This window comes from Osmerus eperlanus, chromosome 7, assembly GCF_963692335.1.
Source record: "Osmerus eperlanus chromosome 7, fOsmEpe2.1, whole genome shotgun sequence".
Lineage (NCBI taxonomy): Eukaryota > Metazoa > Chordata > Actinopteri > Osmeriformes > Osmeridae > Osmerus > Osmerus eperlanus.
In genome coordinates, this window is record NC_085024.1 from 2,557,970 (window position 1) to 2,578,457 (window position 20,488).

The 20,488-nt window shown below is 48.6% G+C and overlaps 1 protein-coding gene across 1 annotated transcript in view; it reads right to left on the reverse strand.

The window, feature by feature from the left end:
* The window catches only part of dnah5 (dynein, axonemal, heavy chain 5), a 91,665-nt gene that overhangs the window by 61,117 nt on the left and 10,060 nt on the right, over window positions 1-20,488 (reverse strand). Inside the window, exons 2-24 of the mRNA XM_062466486.1 lie at window positions 20,295-20,429; window positions 19,486-19,570; window positions 19,125-19,267; window positions 16,859-17,077; window positions 16,584-16,721; window positions 16,171-16,347; window positions 15,541-15,654; window positions 14,842-14,949; window positions 13,845-13,967; window positions 13,521-13,736; window positions 12,369-12,476; window positions 12,179-12,264; window positions 11,647-11,968; window positions 11,162-11,368; window positions 10,778-10,949; window positions 10,534-10,676; window positions 9,896-10,055; window positions 9,368-9,628; window positions 8,664-8,860; window positions 8,376-8,469; window positions 6,971-7,107; window positions 5,991-6,192; window positions 5,639-5,874 (exon numbers count right to left, since the gene is read on the reverse strand). Coding sequence (XP_062322470.1) covers window positions 5,639-5,874; window positions 5,991-6,192; window positions 6,971-7,107; window positions 8,376-8,469; window positions 8,664-8,860; window positions 9,368-9,628; window positions 9,896-10,055; window positions 10,534-10,676; window positions 10,778-10,949; window positions 11,162-11,368; window positions 11,647-11,968; window positions 12,179-12,264; window positions 12,369-12,476; window positions 13,521-13,736; window positions 13,845-13,967; window positions 14,842-14,949; window positions 15,541-15,654; window positions 16,171-16,347; window positions 16,584-16,721; window positions 16,859-17,077; window positions 19,125-19,267; window positions 19,486-19,570; window positions 20,295-20,429 — 3,783 coding nt within the window. The remainder of the gene's footprint in view (window positions 1-5,638; window positions 5,875-5,990; window positions 6,193-6,970; window positions 7,108-8,375; window positions 8,470-8,663; window positions 8,861-9,367; window positions 9,629-9,895; window positions 10,056-10,533; window positions 10,677-10,777; window positions 10,950-11,161; window positions 11,369-11,646; window positions 11,969-12,178; window positions 12,265-12,368; window positions 12,477-13,520; window positions 13,737-13,844; window positions 13,968-14,841; window positions 14,950-15,540; window positions 15,655-16,170; window positions 16,348-16,583; window positions 16,722-16,858; window positions 17,078-19,124; window positions 19,268-19,485; window positions 19,571-20,294; window positions 20,430-20,488) is intronic.

A 20,488-nucleotide genomic window follows, 5' to 3' on the forward strand; every position in this document is an offset into this window, starting at 1 on the left:
GGGTAATGTGGTACCACTGGGTAATGGAGTACCACTGGGTAACGTGGTACCACTGGGTAACGTGGTACCACTGGGTAACGTGGTACCACTGGGTAATGTAGTACCACTGGGTAATGTGGTACCACTGGGTAATGTGGTACCACTGGGTAATGGAGTACCACTGGGTAATGTGGTACCACTGGGTAACGTGGTACCACTGGGTAACGTGGTACCACTGGGTAATGTAGTACCACTGGGTAATGCGGTACCACTGGGTAATGTGTTACCACTGGGTAACGTGGTACCACTGGGTAATGGAGTACCACTGGGTAATGCGGTACCACTGGGTAATGTAGTACCACTGGGTAACGTGGTACCACTGGGTAATGTAGTACCACTGGGTAATGTGGTACCACTGGGTAACGCGGTACCACTGGGTAACGTGGTACCACTGGGTAATGTGTTACCACTGGGTAATGTAGTACCACTGGGTAATGTGGTACCACTGGGTAATGGAGTACCACTGGGTAACGTGGTACCACTGGGTAATGTGGTACCACTGGGTAATGTAGTACCACTGGGTAATGGAGTACCACTGGGTAATGTAGTACCACTGGGTAATGGAGTACCACTGGGTAATGTAGTACCACTGGGTAATGTGGTACCACTGGGTAATGTGGTACCACTGGGTAATGTAGTACCACTGGGTAATGTAGTACCACTGGGTAATGTGGTACCACTGGGTAATGTGGTACCACTGGGTAATGGAGTACCACTGGGTAATGTGGTACCACTGGGTAATGTGGTACCACTGGGTAATGGAGTACCACTGGGTAATGTAGTACCACTGGGTAATGTGGTACCACTGGGTAATGTAGTACCACTGGGTAATGGAGTACCACTGGGTAATGTGGTACCACTGGGTAATGGAGTACCACTGGGTAATGTAGTACCACTGGGTAATGTGGTACCACTGGGTAATGTAGTACCACTGGGTAATGTAGTACCACTGGGTAATGGGTTACCACTGGGTAATGTGGTACCACTGGGTAATGTGGTACCACTGGGTAATGGAGTACCACTGGGTAATGTGGTACCACTGGGTAATGTAGTACCACTGGGTAATGTAGTACCACTGGGTAATGGAGTACCACTGGGTAACGTGGTACCACTGGGTAATGTGGTACCACTGGGTAACGGGGTACCACTGGGTAATGTAGTACCACTGGGTAATGTGGTACCACTGGGTAATGTAGTACCACTGGGTAATGTAGTACCACTGGGTAATGTGGTACCACTGGGTAATGTAGTACCACTGGGTAATGTAGTACCACTGGGTAATGTGTTACCACTGGGTAATGTAGTACCACTGGGTAATGTAGTACCACTGGGTAATGTGGTACCACTGGGTAATGGAGTACCACTGGGTAATGTGGTACCACTGGGTAATGTGGTACCACTGGGTAATGGAGTACCACTGGGTAATGTAGTACCACTGGGTAATGTGGTACCACTGGGTAATGTGGTACCACTGGGTAATGTGGTACCATTGGGTAATGTAGTACCACTGGGTAATGGAGTACCACTGGGTAATGTGTTACAACTGGGTAACGGGGTACCACTGGGTAATGTGTTACCACTGGGTAACGTGGTACCACTGGGTAACGTGGTACCACTGGGTAATGTGTTACCACTGGGTAACGGGGTACCACTGGGTAATGTGTTACCACTGGGTAACGTGGTACCACTGGGTAACGTGGTACCACTGGGTAATGGAGTACCACTGGGTAATGTGTTACCACTGGGTAACGTGGTACCACTGGGTAATGGAGTACCACTGGGTAATGCGGTACCACTGGGTAATGTGTTACCACTGGGTAACGTGGTACCACTGGGTAATGGAGTACCACTGGGTAATGCGGTACCACTGGGTAATGTAGTACCACTGGGTAACGTGGTACCACTGGGTAATGTAGTACCACTGGGTAATGCGGTACCACTGGGTAACGTGGTACCACTGGGTAATGTGGTACCACTGGGTAATGTGTTACCACTGGGTAATGTGTTACCACTGGGTAACGTGGTACCACTGGGTAATGGAGTACCACTGGGTAACGTGTTACCACTGGGTAATGTGTTACCACTGGGTAACGTGGTACCACTGGGTAATGTGTTACCACTGGGTAACGTGGTACCACTGGGTAATGGAGTACCACTGGGTAATGTGTTACCACTGGGTAACGTGGTACCACTGGGTAATGTGTTACCACTGGGTAATGTAGTACCACTGGGTAATGGAGTACCACTGGGTAATGTGGTACCACTGGGTAATGCAGTACCACTGGGTAATGTGTTACCACTGGGTAATGTAGTACCACTGGGTAATGGAGTACCACTGGGTAATGTAGTACCACTGGGTAATGTAGTACCACTGGGTAATGGAGTACCACTGGGTAATGTAGTACCACTGGGTAATGGAGTACCACTGGGTAATGTAGTACCACTGGGTAATGTGGTACCACTGGGTAATGTAGTACCACTGGGTAATGTAGTACCACTGGGTAATGTGGTACCACTGGGTAATGTGGTACCACTGGGTAATGGAGTACCACTGGGTAATGTGGTACCACTGGGTAATGTGGTACCACTGGGTAATGGAGTACCACTGGGTAATGTAGTACCACTGGGTAATGTGGTACCACTGGGTAATGTAGTACCACTGGGTAATGGAGTACCACTGGGTAATGTGGTACCACTGGGTAATGGAGTACCACTGGGTAATGTAGTACCACTGGGTAATGTGGTACCACTGGGTAATGTAGTACCACTGGGTAATGTAGTACCACTGGGTAATGGGTTACCACTGGGTAATGTGGTACCACTGGGTAATGTGGTACCACTGGGTAATGGAGTACCACTGGGTAATGTGGTACCACTGGGTAATGTAGTACCACTGGGTAATGTAGTACCACTGGGTAATGGAGTACCACTGGGTAACGTGGTACCACTGGGTAATGTGGTACCACTGGGTAACGGGGTACCACTGGGTAATGTAGTACCACTGGGTAATGTGGTACCACTGGGTAATGTAGTACCACTGGGTAATGTAGTACCACTGGGTAATGTGGTACCACTGGGTAATGTAGTACCACTGGGTAATGTAGTACCACTGGGTAATGTGTTACCACTGGGTAATGTAGTACCACTGGGTAATGTAGTACCACTGGGTAATGTGGTACCACTGGGTAATGGAGTACCACTGGGTAATGTGGTACCACTGGGTAATGTGGTACCACTGGGTAATGGAGTACCACTGGGTAATGTAGTACCACTGGGTAATGTGGTACCACTGGGTAATGTGGTACCACTGGGTAATGTGGTACCATTGGGTAATGTAGTACCACTGGGTAATGGAGTACCACTGGGTAATGTGTTACAACTGGGTAACGGGGTACCACTGGGTAATGTGTTACCACTGGGTAACGTGGTACCACTGGGTAACGTGGTACCACTGGGTAATGTGTTACCACTGGGTAACGGGGTACCACTGGGTAATGTGTTACCACTGGGTAACGTGGTACCACTGGGTAACGTGGTACCACTGGGTAATGGAGTACCACTGGGTAATGTGTTACCACTGGGTAACGTGGTACCACTGGGTAATGGAGTACCACTGGGTAATGCGGTACCACTGGGTAATGTGTTACCACTGGGTAACGTGGTACCACTGGGTAATGGAGTACCACTGGGTAATGCGGTACCACTGGGTAATGTAGTACCACTGGGTAACGTGGTACCACTGGGTAATGTAGTACCACTGGGTAATGCGGTACCACTGGGTAACGTGGTACCACTGGGTAATGTGGTACCACTGGGTAATGTGTTACCACTGGGTAATGTGTTACCACTGGGTAACGTGGTACCACTGGGTAATGGAGTACCACTGGGTAACGTGTTACCACTGGGTAATGTGTTACCACTGGGTAACGTGGTACCACTGGGTAATGTGTTACCACTGGGTAACGTGGTACCACTGGGTAATGGAGTACCACTGGGTAATGTGTTACCACTGGGTAACGTGGTACCACTGGGTAATGTGTTACCACTGGGTAATGTAGTACCACTGGGTAATGGAGTACCACTGGGTAATGTGGTACCACTGGGTAATGCAGTACCACTGGGTAATGTGTTACCACTGGGTAATGTAGTACCACTGGGTAATGGAGTACCACTGGGTAATGTAGTACCACTGGGTAATGTAGTACCACTGGGTAATGGAGTACCACTGGGTAATGTGGTACCACTGGGTAATGTGGTACCACTGGGTAATGGAGTACCACTGGGTAATGTGGTACCACTGGGTAATGTGGTACCACTGGGTAACGTGGTACCACTGGGTAACGTGGTACCACTGGGTAATGGAGTACCACTGGGTAATGCGGTACCACTGGGTAATGTGTTACCACTGGGTAACGTGGTACCACTGGGTAATGGAGTACCACTGGGTAATGTGTTACCACTGGGTAACGTGGTACCACTGGGTAATGGAGTACCACTGGGTAATGCGGTACCACTGGGTAATGCGGTACCACTGGGTAACGTGGTACCACTGGGTAATGTAGTACCACTGGGTAATGCGGTACCACTGGGTAACGTGGTACCACTGGGTAATGTGGTACCACTGGGTAATGTGTTACCACTGGGTAACGTGGTACCACTGGGTAATGGAGTACCACTGGGTAATGTGGTACCACTGGGTAATGGAGTACCACTGGGTAATGGAGTACCACTGGGTAATGTGGTACCACTGGGTAATGGAGTACCACTGGGTAATGGAGTACCACTGGGTAATGTGGTACCACTGGGTAATGGAGTACCACTGGGTAATGGAGTACCACTGGGTAATGTGGTACCACTGGGTAATGGAGTACCACTGGGTAATGTAGTACCACTGGGTAATGTGGTACCACTGGGTAATGTAGTACCACTGGGTAATGTAGTACCACTGGGTAATGTGGTACCACTGGGTAATGTAGTACCACTGGGTAATGTAGTACCACTGGGTAATGTGGTACCACTGGGTAATGTAGTACCACTGGGTAATGTGGTACCACTGGGTAATGTAGTACCACTGGGTAATGTAGTACCACTGGGTAATGTGGTACCACTGGGTAATGGAGTACCACTGGGTAATGTAGTACCACTGGGTAAAGTGGTACCACTGGGTAATGTAGTACCACTGGGTAATGTGGTACCACTGGGTAATGGAGTACCACTGGGTAATGTAGTACCACTGGGTAATGTGGTACCACTGGGTAATGTGGTACCATTGGGTAATGTAGTACCACTGGGTAATGTGGTACCACTGGGTAATGTAGTACCACTGGGTAATGGAGTACCACTGGGTAATGGAGTACCACTGGGTAATGTAGTACCACTGGGTAATGTGGTACCACTGGGTAATGTAGTACCACTGGGTAATGGAGTACCACTGGGTAATGTGGTACCACTGGGTAATGGAGTACCACTGGGTAATGTAGTACCACTGGGTAATGTGGTACCACTGGGTAATGGAGTACCACTGGGTAATGTAGTACCACTGGGTAATGTGGTACCACTGGGTAATGGAGTACCACTGGGTAACGCAGTAACACTGTACCTCTATGGGCCCCACTAGGAAGTCAATAGAGATCTGCTGCTCCCGGATTTCCTTCAACGATGCCATGGCAATGCGGATGTCGTCCAGATCTTTGATCTGCCTGTTGAGCTTCTTTCCTGCTTCGTCCACAAACAGGAAGATCTTCTCCATCTCGCACCTGTACTTCCTGTTGCAGTGGAGACCGTAGTCCACCATCCAGCTCTTAGTCTCAGCAGTCAGGGACAACTTCAGGTCCGCTGCAAACCAAATAAGAATACATTACATTTCACTCATTCTGCAAACTCTTGTATCCAAAGCGACATATGCATAGTGACTACAGAAAGTACAAAACAACACAGAAACGTGACGTCACCTGTGTAGAGAGCTAGCGCTCCTACGCTGAGGTACTCAGGTTCGGCGTTGATCTCCAGCTCCAGGTCTCGGTAGTACAGCATCTGGGACTCAAACTCAGACAGCAGAGGGTTCCCCTGGCAGAACCGCAGCAGGGTCTCCTCACGTTCCTGCCTCCAGATGTGGTGGTAGCGGCCGAAGCGCTCCAGGGCTGTTAGCACCTCCTGGAGGAGGGACAGGGAACAGCATGTAGGGTCCCCTACAACTACGCACCTCTGATCCTCCTTGATCTACCGCTGTACTTTCTATGTGCACTCTTTGTATGTTTCTTTGAATAACAACATCTGCTGGATTAATACAACATTCTGCCTTCATATGCCTCCTTCCTTCCTTCATCTCTCTCCACACAACCTCCATTCTCCCTCCCTCCTTCCTTCCATGCATGTACCTCCATTCTCCCTCCGTCCTCCTTCCATGCATGTACCTCCATTCTCCCTCCCTCCTTCCTTCCATGCATGTACCTCCATTCTCCCTCCCTCCTTCCTTCCATGCATGTACCTCCATTCTCCCTCCCTCCTTCCTTCCATGCATGTACCTCCATTCTCCCTCCCTCCTTCCTTCCATGCATGTACCTCCATTCTCCCTCCCTCCTTCCTTCCATGCATGTACCTCCATTCTCCCTCCCTACTTCCTTCCATGCATGTACCTCCATTCTCCCTCCCTCCTTCCTTCCATGCATGTACCTCCATTCTCCCTCCCTCCTTCCTTCCATGCATGTACCTCCATTCTCCCTCCCTCCTTCCTTCCATGCATGTACCTCCATTCTCCCTCCCTCCTTCCTTCCATGCATGTACCTCCATTCTCCCTCCCTCCTTCCTTCCATGCATGTACCTCCATTCCCCCTCCATCCTTCCTTCCATGCATGTACCTCCATTCTCCCTCCCTCCTTCCTTCCATGCATGTACCTCCATTCTCCCTCCCTCCTTCCTTCCATGCATGTACCTTCTTGGTGGAGTTGATGGAAGTGCTGAGGACGGACACCAGCTTGACGATCTCCTTGTTCTCAGACACACTCTTGTAGTAGTTTCTGGCCTGGAAGGGCAGGGCCTGGCTCACAGACAGGTCAGAGGTGCTGCCATCTGGAGAACAAGCACATTCATCTGCCGTGGAAACAACTCTTATCAAACAGAACAGTACTTGTATGGTCCCTTTCACTGGCAATGTCACAAAGGGCTTCCCACAGATCAGCACCTACAACCAAGCGAAACCCTTTGAAGAAAACAAGGAGAAACTCCCCCAAAACTCTGAGAAAGGACATGTGTCCATAGCGTTTACTGTGAAGGGGTACTTAGGAAGAACCTGACATGTGTCCATAGCGTTTTACTGTGGTGGAGCGCTGAGGAGGAACCTGATTCACCAGATGGTTTGTTACACATATTGTTTGACATTATTCTCGTGGGGTTGTGATTTTGCGAACCCAGCTGTCTCGCACGGCCACACTTTTGGACAACGAGTAACGAATAGAAAGGAAGTATCTGAACAATGTTTCGTAGTGAAAATGATTACTGTCTAAAATCATTCCAGTGTTCGGGCAAAGTAGACCAATTTAGCAGAAAAAAGTATACATAATTTCTACCATGTAAAAGCTCAATTTCATCTTCATAAAAAAACTAAAAAACTAAGTTGATGCCCAGAATGAGCTTTCACACAACCACCACTCTTTAATCTCCTGATACGCTTTAGGGACATTCTGAAACTTCCACAAACAGAAACACTAATTGGCTAAATCCACTGGACCCCAGCTTGGATTTTCTTAGAAGATTCGCGGCACAGAGATATTTTTTTATAAAGTCATGCATGTGACTAGCTTTGCCTGGCAAGCTGTAAAATAGCAAAATCTCTTTCATCCTTTGACTTTGCTACATTAGCTGCTAGACAGTAGCAGCCTGATGAAACAGCTTGGATGTAGTTTGTGACATATTTAATGGGGTTGTTTAAGCGTGCCTGAAATTTACTGTCTGTTTCTAGTCTGACAGCCATGCTCTGTTGCTCTGATGAGGCTTGTGTCTGATAGGCTGTTTCTGACAGGCTGTTTCAGAGTCTCATTCGGATTGTCTGTTTCTGAGAGGCCGTTTTTGAGAGGCTGTTTCTGAGAGGCCGTTTCTGAGAGGCTCATTCTGATTGGCTGTTTCTGAGAGGCTGTTTCTGAGAGTCTCATTCTGATTGGCTGTTTCTGAGAGGCCGTTTCTGAGAGGCTGTTTCTGGGAGTCTCATTCTGATTGGCTGTTTCTGAGAGGCCGTTTCTGAGAGGCCGTTTCTGAGAGGCTGTTTCTGGGAGGCCGTTTCTGAGAGGCTCATTCTGATTGGCTGTTTCTGAGAGGCTGTTTCTGAGAGGCTATTTCTGTACCTGCCAAGCTTCGGTAAGACGTTTCTCCATCCTCTGATTCGCTGTCGGGGATGTCCTGCTTGAGAGCAGCCATGCGTTGCTCGCTCATCTTCCTCTGTGGGGTAAGAGTTCACTTTCATTACTACAAAATAAAAGCCCACTTCATGTGCTGGGAATTTAATATAAATTTGATGCATGAAGCATTCTTTTTAGTTTTCAACTGTGTTAAAAAAACAAATATTTCCATATTTCTACTTAATTGACTCCATGCTCGACTTCGTGGCTGTGTGGCAGCAGAGTCAAGCCTACCTTTGAGATCCTCTCCTTGCTCCACTGGCCGACGCCCCTGCTCACGCTGACCACACACTCCACCGCCCGGTTCAGGGCCTGCTGCACCTCGTCCAGGCCCGGCACCATCAAGATGTTGGGGATGGAGAGGGTCACGCTGGCCCTGAAGATGGGCTGCTGGCCTCCTCCCTTCCCTCGGGAGCCGGGCTCGCTCTCTGCTGCAGGGGAACAGGCCGTCGGGTTAGGGAACAGGCCGTCGGGTTAGAGAACAGGCCGTCGGGTTAGAGAACAGGCCGTCGTGTTAGAGAACAGGCCGTCGGGTTAGAGAACAGGCCGTCGGGTTAGAGAACAGGCCGTCGGGTTAGAGAACAGGCCGTCGGGTTAGGGAACAGGCCGTCGGGTTAGAGAACAGGCCGTCGGGTTAGAGAACAGGCCGTCGGGTTAGGGAACAGGCCGTCGGGTTAGGGAACAGGCCGTCGGGTTAGGGAACAGGCCGTCGGGTTAGAGAACAGGCCGTCGGGTTAGGGAACAGGCCGGCGGGTTAGAGAACAGGCCGTCGGGTTAGAGAACAGGCCGTCGGGTTAGGGAACAGGCCGTCGGGTTAGAGAACAGGCCGTCGGGTTAGAGAACAGGCCGTCGGGTTAGAGAACAGGCCGTCGGGTTAGAGAACAGTTCGGAGAGGGACGAGGGCTCACCAAGGAAGTGGGAGAGGGACGAGAGCTCACCCAGGAAGTGGGAGAGGGACGAGGCGTGGATGCGCTTGCGGAGGCCCTCCAGGGTGTTGCGTGTCAGTCGCAGCAGGGCGTCCATGTTGCGGTGGTTGAAGTGGGAGAGCAGCTCCTGTGCTTCCTCCTCCATCACCTCCATCAGATCCCTCTTCTTCTTCCTCCTCGCCAGGGGGGAGCCGCCCCCGGTGCTGGGCACCGCGCTGGGCACCGTGGTGTTGCGCGAGAACAGACGACCCTCCAGCCGGCCCTCCTCCTCACCTAGGGAGTGACACACTGGAGGTATGACAGAGGTCGTACACCTCTCTCTCTCTCTCTCTCTCTCTCTCTCTCTCTCTCTCTCTCTCTCTCTCTCTCTCTCTCTCTCACACACTCACATTAAGTATAACAGATATCACACATATTCTCTCACTCACTCACGCACACTGTGGAGATGTTCTTACTTCCAGGAGCTTCCATACTTCCAGGTAACACACACACACACACACACACACAGACAGACACACGTACACACTCCCATTGCCATACCTTCAGCCTCCACATGCGCTGCTTTGCTGTCCCCTCTGCGGTCCTCCGCCTCCTCCCTGGGCTGATGGAAGTCCAGCAGCATGTTGATGAGCTCGTTGGCGGCCTCCTCCACCAGTGTGCTCTTGGTGTGGAGGCTCTGGGCTGCTCGGATGCACAGCTCCTGACAAAGACACGGCCACTCAGACTGTCACACCACACACACTGCAGCAACTGATACTGTCAAAATCGTATATCATATATTACATATATCCTATATCGTATATTGTATCGCATATCATAACCGATAATCTTTCAGAGTGATGTACTGTACGATGGTGTGTGGGGGAGGGGATCTGAACCAGGAATCAGGGTTCCAGCAGTTCAATAATGTTAGGTTGGGTCCCAGTATTAGCAGACTGTTGGGTACTGGGTACTGGACTAGAGTCAGGTGGCTGAGCGGTGAGGGAATCGGGCTAGTAATCCGAAGGTTGCCAGTTCGATTCCCGGTCATGCAAACTGACGTTGTGTCCTTGGGCAAGGCACTTCACCCTACTTGCCTCAGGGGAATGTCCTGTACTTACTGTAAGTCGCTCTGGATAAGAGCGTCTGCTAAATGACTAAATGTAAATGTAAATGTAAATGTGGTTGTCGGGGGATACCTTGGTGGTCTGAACAAACTGCTCACAGGGCAGAGGATCATCTGGAAGCACGCACAGCACAGCTCCACTCATGTCCTGCAGCACGGCATCGATCCTGAACTCCACCAGATCGTTCACTCTGTCTATCAACAGCTCCAGGTGCTCTGGAGGGGGAGAGATGTGAGACACACCCACACACAGACAACACAGACATGCATGCACGCACAGAATACATACACACTCACACAACTGGTGTGTATCTTACCAAGAGCAGTGTTGATGCGCAGCAGGTACTTGTCTATGTTGAGGGAGGTCCAGCTCAGGGAAGTGAGGCCTGGCAGCAGAGCCTCGTCCACTTTTGCTACGTGTGGTGTGATCAGTTGTTCAAAGGCACTCTGGATCTTTCCCCTCACTCTGGAGTTCTCATCCAGCATCAACTACAGGGAGACAGAACCAGTCAGCATCAACTACAGAGACACATGACCAATCAGCCTCAACTACAGAGAAACAGCCAGTCAGCATCAACTACAGTTAGACAGAACCAGTGACTCTGATCTTCTCAGGACCAGGTCAGAACCCTCAAAGAGATTCTGGAGTCATGCTGTTGCGCAGTGCTGCGGGCCTGTGGCAGCAGAACAGTGAACCGGACCTGCAGCTTGTTGAAGTTCTGCTTGAGGGAGTCTTGCTTCTGCTGCAGGAAGACAGCGAAGGGAGGCACCTCCAGCCTCATCCTGGTCATGCAATCAGTTTCCCTGATCTGAGCCAGGAGCTCGGGGTCAAAGTTCACATACAGCTGGCCTGTGTCTGGACACCTGACCAGCAGAGAGGCTTGTAGACCCAGCCGGGCCACGTCCATCTGGGGAAGGAGGAGGACATCTTAAGAGCCGCAAGTTTCCATAACGTTGTGAATCAGACTGTCATTGAAGAACCACGACGTGACACGTTATCAACCCAAGGTGAGTCATTCAGAATGCTCAAAGCCTCACCCTAACCTTAACACTTACCCTAACCCCACCGCCCAGGCCCCCACGCCCAAACATTCACCTGCTGCAAAAAACCCTCGCCATCTCCCATCCACCATCCTCTCCCACTCCCCTCTGCTCAAACCCCCCTCCCCTCCTCCCCTCCCCTCACCTGCTTCACCCATCCCTGGTGGTACAGCATCTCGAACTCCAGGAGCACCCGGGACACCCTGTTGTAGTTCCTGATGATGCGCTTGGCGTCGGGCGTGGCGAGCGCGCCAGGATGCTGCTGGAACAGCTCCATGGGCTCCTGGATGCGGCGGTACAGCTGGCGAGCCCACAGGATCCTGCCCGCCACCGGGGGCAGGTCGCGGCCCATGGGGGGATCCGTTTTCTGCCTGGTGTAGATGCGGGACACCATCTCAATGTCCCGGCCGTAGTTCTGCAGGATGCTCTGGTACCGCTCCTCAACACCCAGGTCAGGGATGTCCAGTCTGGGAGAGGGAGAGGGGAGAGAGGGGGTTTGACATGGGGGTGTGATGAGTGTATAATGGACTGTATGGGGTAGCATATTGTGTATGTTTCTGTGAAGAATGTTAAGGATTATTCATAAAGTATTTTTACTATGTATCTTTTTTATATACATTTTTGACTGATAAAGCATTTAACAAGGACAATATAGATCAATTAACCAAAGAAAGTACCTTTCAAATTTTTTCAGTACATTCAAAGCTCTCTCTGTACTCTGAATCTTATCAAATGTGTTATCCATGAAGGTTTTCAGCTGGTTCTGAAATGACAAACAGCAATAAACTCTGAAATTGATTCTGTAATTGTTCAGATCAATAATCATAATCGTTTATGAACCATTTCAGTCTAGAATCATAGCCATACATGGAGTTCGGTGGTGTTCTTGCAGAACTCCTCATAGTCCACATCGAAGTCTGTTCTTCTCTGGTCAAGAAAGCTGTAGTGTTTCTTCTTCATGGTCAGCACAATGCTCTGGCATACACACATGCACACGCACACAAATACACAAACAAACACACACAAGCACATATCCATACACACACACACACAGCGTAGGATGATCAGTAATCAGAACAGTGTTCTGACGCACACACACACACACACACACAGAGTAGCATGATCAGCATAGTGCTTTCACACACACACACACACACACACAGTCACCAAACCCACTATGACTCCACACCCTAATATTTAACAGTCGCGTCAGGTAGTGTTTCAGCTGAATGGTCTTGATAAGAGTTCTGCAGTGAGGATGGGAAGGTATCCTGGATACTGAATCTCATGCAGGCGATGGCAAGGCTTCATGGAGATACTCAAGGCAGTTACAAAAGCAAGTTGAGTGTATAATAGTGGTAATTGCCATGCAGCTTACTTTAAAATATGCATACCCTGTGAACAAATGGTCAGCCAAGACTAGTAATTGATAGTAATCAGCTTTTGTTTGGTTACTTGAGACCTGAAAACTCAAGTGTGCTCAATCAGACTATATGGACAGAAACTACAATTTCCCTTTTTATTTGCAACATTATAGAAGACAAAATGTTTGAATCAAAGTCAAACTAAAGGTACGTCTTTGTTAAAAGAGGGTTTTGTGTTTGTGAGTTATATGTTTGTGTGCCAACAGTTAAAATGGCTGCATGCATAGAATGAAACAAAGACAATGGAAAAGTAAACATTTCAAACATGTTTTTACATGTTTGAAATAAATGTATTCTATGAAAGGAAGACAACGATTACCTCCCATTTCCCCTGCATTTCTGCAGTCTGTCCGGCAGGGGCAGCAGAGAGAGCAGATTACTACACTTCCAAAGTCAAACACAAAGTCTACCTGTTCGAATACCTACAGCTACATCCAAACTGCAATGTAAATCTGTTTTTTAAAAGTGTGTTTGACATTCAAGAATTTAGGCTTGAAGGTGCAAGTAAATGTATCGAATAAGAATTTGCTTGATTTTGTAGATTAAATTTAAAAAAAAGAAAAGTAGACATCAAACACATGGGGCATGTCCTAACCTGAAACCTGGTTGCCAGGGTTTCCAGGCCCTCCATCTTGGAGTCCTGCAAGGTGTCGTACGTGTTGATGGTGTCAAACATCTCCAGGATCTTGTAGAGGCGTCGCTGGAACGTGTCAAACTTCCCAAAAATGTACATCTCACTGAAGTCAAAATGTCTTTCTGAAGAACTCTGCTCCAGCTCCTCCTTGGTCTTGTGGAAGGATCTCTGGTACTCCTGTAGAAGAGACAGAATAACACTCTTTCTATCTTGTCAACAACAAACCGTGCCCTCTTTAGACCGGCTGTGAGTGTCTGGAGCCTGTGTAGGTGGAGGAACCTGTACCTGGTTTAGCTGGATGGCCGCCCTCAGCTTCTCTGACACCAGCTCCTGGGGCTGCTCCCAGATTGATGCAGAGCAGTTGTTGGTGATGTAGGCCTTACATGCCGTGATCATCTGGTTGGTAACCTAGGACCATTAGATCCAGTGTTTACATTACATTTACATTTAGTCATTTATCAGACGCTCTTATCCAGAGCGACTTACAGTAAGTACAGAGACATTCCCCCCCGAGGCAAGTAGGGTGAAGTGCCTTGCCCAAGGACACAACGTCATTTGACACGGCCGGGAATCGAAACCAGCAACCTTTTGATTACTAGCCAGATTCTCTAACCACTCAGCTACCTGACACCCCTAGCTTCCGCTAGCAACATTAGATCAATGGGTATGGTACGTTGGGTTAAGATAATGGTTCACACATAGGGTTAAGATAATGGTTCACAAGTTGGGTTAAGGCACAGCCTTGCATGCACATCTACATTTAGTGTATACATGTATCTAGGTATAAGAGCTGTGGTTACTTTGGGCTGCTCCGGGTAAACACAGACCGCTGCTTGACTTTGACCAACAAAATCCTGTCAGAACTCTGAACTTCTGATCCTTGATCTTCTGCTGTACGTTCTACATGCACTACATGTATGTCACCCAAAACCCATAAATCAATCAAATGTAACACTTGGTTCTGCCCTGTCCTTTGCAAGGAGCAAATGTCGAATCAAAGAAATTATGGCAGCAGCAACATCATCAGTACCAGCTAACCAGCAAGCTGTCAGCCAACAGCTTTTTAAATAAGCAATCTGGTTTGACACACTAAACCCAGAAACAACACTATCCAAACTATACTTTTGAGTCAGTGAGACCTCACTTCATAATAATAATGTGTTTATCTAGCAAACACTTTTATCCAAAGTGACATATGGGCGGGGGCTTCGAACCTGCGATCTCTTGACGTGCACTCAAATGCTCTAACCACTAAGCTACACAGTGAGGCTGGGGTTGGTACCTTGACGAACAAGGAGGTGATCTTCTCTGACGTGTTGTAGTAGCGGGAGATGCTGTGGATCATCCTGATAGCGTTGATCAGACCTGGAATGGCCTCCACCATGGACACCTGGGGGGAACTCCCAAACGTCACATGATCCATCACATGATCCATCACATGATCCATCACATGATCCATCACATGATCCATCACATGATCCATCACATGATCCATCACATGATCCATCACATGATCCATCACATGATCCATCACATGATCCATCACATGATCCATCACATGATCCATCACATGATCCAGTACGCACTACATGAAGCAGGAGGACGTCTGGCTGTCAAGTTCTGCTATGACGGGGTTCCAAAACCCCATGACCAGAACAACATGTGATCTGGGACCCCGGGAATGAATTGACCTTCAGCAAAAGCCCCGTCCACCTTAGTTACTGTTGCCAGCCTATCAAGCTGCACTAATTTATATAGCAGGTACTACTGTTAACCGTAAGGTACTATTGGACAATGCCGTTTGGGGGAAGGGTTTTGCGAAAGGTCAGTTGGATTATTGGCAACAGTATTGCAAGGTTTAAATTAATATAAAATATCCTTTACTATGATTTTATTGAATGTACTCCAGGGAAAACACTTAGTAGTTAGTAGGTACTTGGTTTAATGGATATTTCAAAGATATAGTATCTGGACATCTCACAGGGTCGTTGTTGTAGAGTGGGTCGCAGAACTTCTCCAGGGTGTAGAGGTACTTGACGTTGTCTTTGGCCTCGTTGGCCGAGTCTGTGATCCTCGTATCCAGCTGTCGCCACGGCTACAGAGACCACAGAGGAAAACAAACCACAGGAAGTAGTTACCTCAGGACGTAGTTAGAGAGAACCGCATCTCAGCTCGGTCCGTCAGTTTGAAATGATAAGGCAAGATAAATAAAGCTGATTCTGATGTTGCAGCAATCTTGCTGGAATGGATCATACAGCCTTTGAGGTGCCAAAGATCTCACCATATCTTGATCCTAGGTGTTGATGTTGAAAAAAACTAATCTGAATAATTCAGGAATCATGCTATGCCATCATGCTATGCCAGAAATAAAATGTACACTACTACTACAAAAGTATTAAACACCCAGTATGTTTTACATGAATATTGTCTTACATTTAGTCTTTTTTTTTTTTTTTTTTTTACTATGTATTTTTGGTATTTGTACAGCAGAGTATAATGTAGAGAATGTAGTGTAAAAGTGTATGTTGATCATTGTAAGACTTTTGCACGGTACTGTACAACCAAATACACCCAGACTGGTCCAACGTGTTGAGCACCTGGAGGCCCTGACCTTGATGAACTTGGACTTGGCCATCATGAGCACCCCGAGCACGGCCTTCACCTCCGGGCTCTTCAGCTGGTCCAGCAGGTAGTTGAAGCGGGACGTGCGTTTCTTCCAGTGGTCCAGCTCTGCCCGGGGCCCCAGGTCATCAGCCTCCTTCCTGAGCTGGTCGCTCTCTGCCAGAACCTGAACCATTAACGGAACACCACAGGAAGATTTGCCGAGGTGGCTCAGAAACACAGATTGTTGATTGATTCTGACCGCCGAAATACTGTTAGAACTACGCACTTCTGATCCTAGATAGACTACTGTATTCTCTATATGCACTATTCGAAGCATACGTAACAGTAAACAAAAATAGTTTTACATTTAATGAGATTTCAACTCCAAAGACCTTGATCTCCAGAAGGCCCTGGTCTTACCTGCTCTATCTGTTTAATCCACCCCTTCATGCAGAGCTCTATCTTCTCTGTGGTCTCTGTGCTGTTGGCCGCAGCCAGGTAGTCCGAAGGCCCCTTCAGGGTCGTCAGGTCAAACGTGTCACACTTTTTCAGGTTCACCTGAAGATAACATCAAGCGTCACCGACACATTTATCATGACAACAGAGAAATCACCCCAAAAAACAAGTATGTTTGTACTTGTGCTTCGTAAGTATACTTTAAGTATCATCTTTTTTTTCCCCACTCAGTGCATCACCTTCTCCTGCAGGCTCTCCTGTGCCCCGGCCAGCACCGACACAAAGCTGTCCAGGGAGCTGATGAAGTCGTGCTTGACGGCCCTGGCCTGAGGGCTGTCGGGCTCCCCCCAGCCCTGGGTCATCTTCCTCAGGGTGGGGATGAACACCTCGGACAGCAGCTGCTCCACACTCCTCAGCAAGCCCACCTCCCTGGTGTCCAGCATGTTGAAGTTCACATCCTGCGGTCGGAACAGAAACTTATAATGTTATTCATTTAGCAGACTCTTACAGTATATACATGTATATATGCATACTGTATGCATATACTGTATCTAATGTACTGGAGATTGTTATATAAAACATGCTGTTATAGTTAGTTTCTGTTTCTGACTAATATGAACAAGAGGCTGTTGAGTGCAGGGGGCTGCAGCTCTGTCTCCACGTATGAAAGGCCTGTCCTTGAGGGAGTTCTTCATCAGACTGACACACTACCCTGTGTCATCTGTGTGTGTGTGGTCTTTTCTGCAGAAAACATGGACTGTATATCCTGTATACATCCAAAGTGTCGCGTAGCGCAGTGGAGATTTGAAAAACTGAAATCACAGAGCCGGTACCAGAAGAGATGCTTTAATCCAAAGCAAGATATAAAGGATAATTGAACCTGCAACCTCTTGATCTGCTGTCACATGCTCCAACCACTTAGCTGTGCCCTTGTTTGCAGTCAAGGAGATCAAGTTAAGCTCCACTCAACTTTTGTTATGTATTTAATGCTTGAATGTTTGTAACTAACTCTTGCAAATTGTTACTGAATACAAGCAGCAACAATAAAAATATCCCTGAACTGCATTTCGGCTGCTTGGTTGTCATAGATTAATCAACGATGTTATTGCTACTAATGACAAGACAATAAAACCAAGAGTAATGATCATTAGGCTGCAAGTACCAAACTACTAAGACGTTTTTAACCATCCTTATTGAAAGGATTTTCCCCCCGAAGGAAACGCCATGGCGGTCCACAGGGGACCCGGTCGATGCTTTCCCGGCAGCAGACAGGTGACAGGTGTGCAGTGATCATGCCTGTGTGCGTGTGATGCTGATTAGGTCTCCAAAGGGCTGACGAGGGATAGATCCCCTCACAGCCAGACGCTCCCTGCCTCTCCTCGCATCCAGCAGACCCCTCACAGCCAGACGCTCCCTGCCTCTCCTCGCATCCAGCAGACCCCTCACAGCCAGACGCTCCCTGCCTCTCCTCGCATCCAGCAGACCCCTCACAGCCAGACGCTCCCTGCCTCTCCCTGCCTCTCCTCGCATCCAGCAGACCCCTCACAGCCAGACGCTCCCTGCCTCTCCCTGCCTCTCCTCGCATCCAGCAGACCCCTCACAGCCAGACGCTACCTGCCTCTCCCTGCCTCTCCCTGCCTCTCCTCGCATCCAGCAGACCCCTCACAGCCAGACGCTCCCTGCCTCTCCTCGCATCCAGCAGACCCCTCACAGCCAGACGCTCCCTGCCTCTCCCTGCCTCTCCTCGCATCCAGCAGACCCCTCACAGCCAGATGCTCCCTGCCTCTTCCCTGCCTCTCCCTGCCTCTCCTCGCATCCAACAGACCCCTCACAGCCAGACGCTCCCTGCCTCTCCCTGCCTCTCCCTGCCTCTCCCTGCCTCTCCTCGCATCCAGCAGACACAGGACTCTCCGTAAAGGACTAGCATCGCCCGCGGGGACGGGAGAGAAAGGTCATGCTTGTGCCAAAGGGAAAACAAGCTTCCCCGTTCATGTCAGATGTTTAGATATTCTTCCATATATATTTACATAATACAGTGTATTTATTAATCAGACATTTTGAATACAGCAGTTAGTCAGATGTGTTCACAGGTCCCATTCAGGAGTAGCTGAAGGTCAGTCAGCCAATCAGACGCGGTGCTCTTTGGGTGTGGTTTTCTACATAAGCCACGACATGTTTGTACCACACCATCACAACATAGTTATATATTCCTTAAGGTGTTTTGTATGTATGTAAAAATAATAATACAAATAAATATATTACTATTAATGATAATAATTGTTATTATATAATTATTATTTTTAATAAATAAAATCATAATTATCATTATTAATCATAATATTATATTATAATATGCATATATATATATATATATATATATATATATATATATATATATATATATATATATATATATATATATATATATATATATATATATACACATACATATATATATAATTATTCTGAAGATCATAATAGCAGCACTCGGAGGGGCTGCCTCACCCTGTGGATGTTCTCGGAGGTGACCGCCCTGGAGGTGTTGGGTCTGGTGAAGAACACACACACCCCCGTCAGGGCCGCGTCCGCCCCCTCCGTCACAAACACCTTGGTCTTCCTGCTGCCCCGCACCAGAGGCGAGGCGGTGGCTAGGGACACAAACACACTGAAACTCCATCTGGCATTAGGAAAAGGGAATCGATTCCACTCACACTTCTAGTTGACCTTCCATACATGATCTTTCCTAGTCAGTGTACATTTTATTCATCAAGCAGACGCTTTTAATATCCAAAGCGCCTCTGTATCTTTGACGTTACAGTGTATCTCTGCCGTGTTGTGGCTTTGCACCTACAGACTGTTATTTCACCTTCTTCTGTGGTTTCTACTTCCTGGTGGTAGAACATGAGGTGTGGAAGGCCCTCTGCTACAAAGAACTTCTCCATTCGTTCAATCTGTCAGCAGGGGGAAAACGGTGGGTCATTACATTGTTACATTGTTACATTGTTACATTGTTACATTGTTACAAGTCATTATTTTATGCATTTGTGACTATAAACTGAGTGTTATCACCACGGTAACTGCTCCTTTCTCCATCCTTCATCCCTCCTAAACAAGAGAGCTTTTTGTTCACTACCTATCTAGACTTAGCTAACCCTAACCTCACTCATCACAATGACAGTAACAGAGTTTTCATTTAGCAGACTTTTGGTCAAAATGGCATTCTGGGATGGGGTGGATTTTAACCTGCAATCTCATGACCTGCAGACTGTTGAAACTCTACCACTGAGCTACACTCAACCTTTAGTTTTTGAACGTCACTTGCCCCATATCTGACCCCCAACTTACCTGCGCTCCAGGATGGCCGTACCTGCTCTCCCTCCAAGATGGCCGCCTACCTGCGCTCCCTCCAAGATGGCCGCCTACCTGCGCTCCCTCCAAGATGGCCGCCTACCTGCTCTCCCTCCAAGATGGCCGCCTACCTGCTCTCCCTCCAAGATGGCCGCCTACCTGCGCTCCCTCCAAGATGGCCGCCTACCTGCGCTCCCTCCAAGATGGCCGCCTACCTGCGCTCCCTCCAAGATGGCCGCCTACCTGCGCTCCCTCCAGGGTGGCCGCCTACCTGCTCTCCCTCCAAGATGGCCGCCTACCTGCTCTCCCTCCAAGATGGCCGCCTACCTGCTCTCCCTCCAAGATGGCGTCCTCCACCTCGGCCTTCTCCACGCCCAGGCAGGATGCCACGATGCTGAGCACGTAGTCATGTCTGCCGTCCAGCTGCGCTCGCTTGGCCTCACGCTCCTCCTTCAGCTTTTGCTAAATGTAAACACACACGTACACACACACACACAGACATATACACACACCACACACAC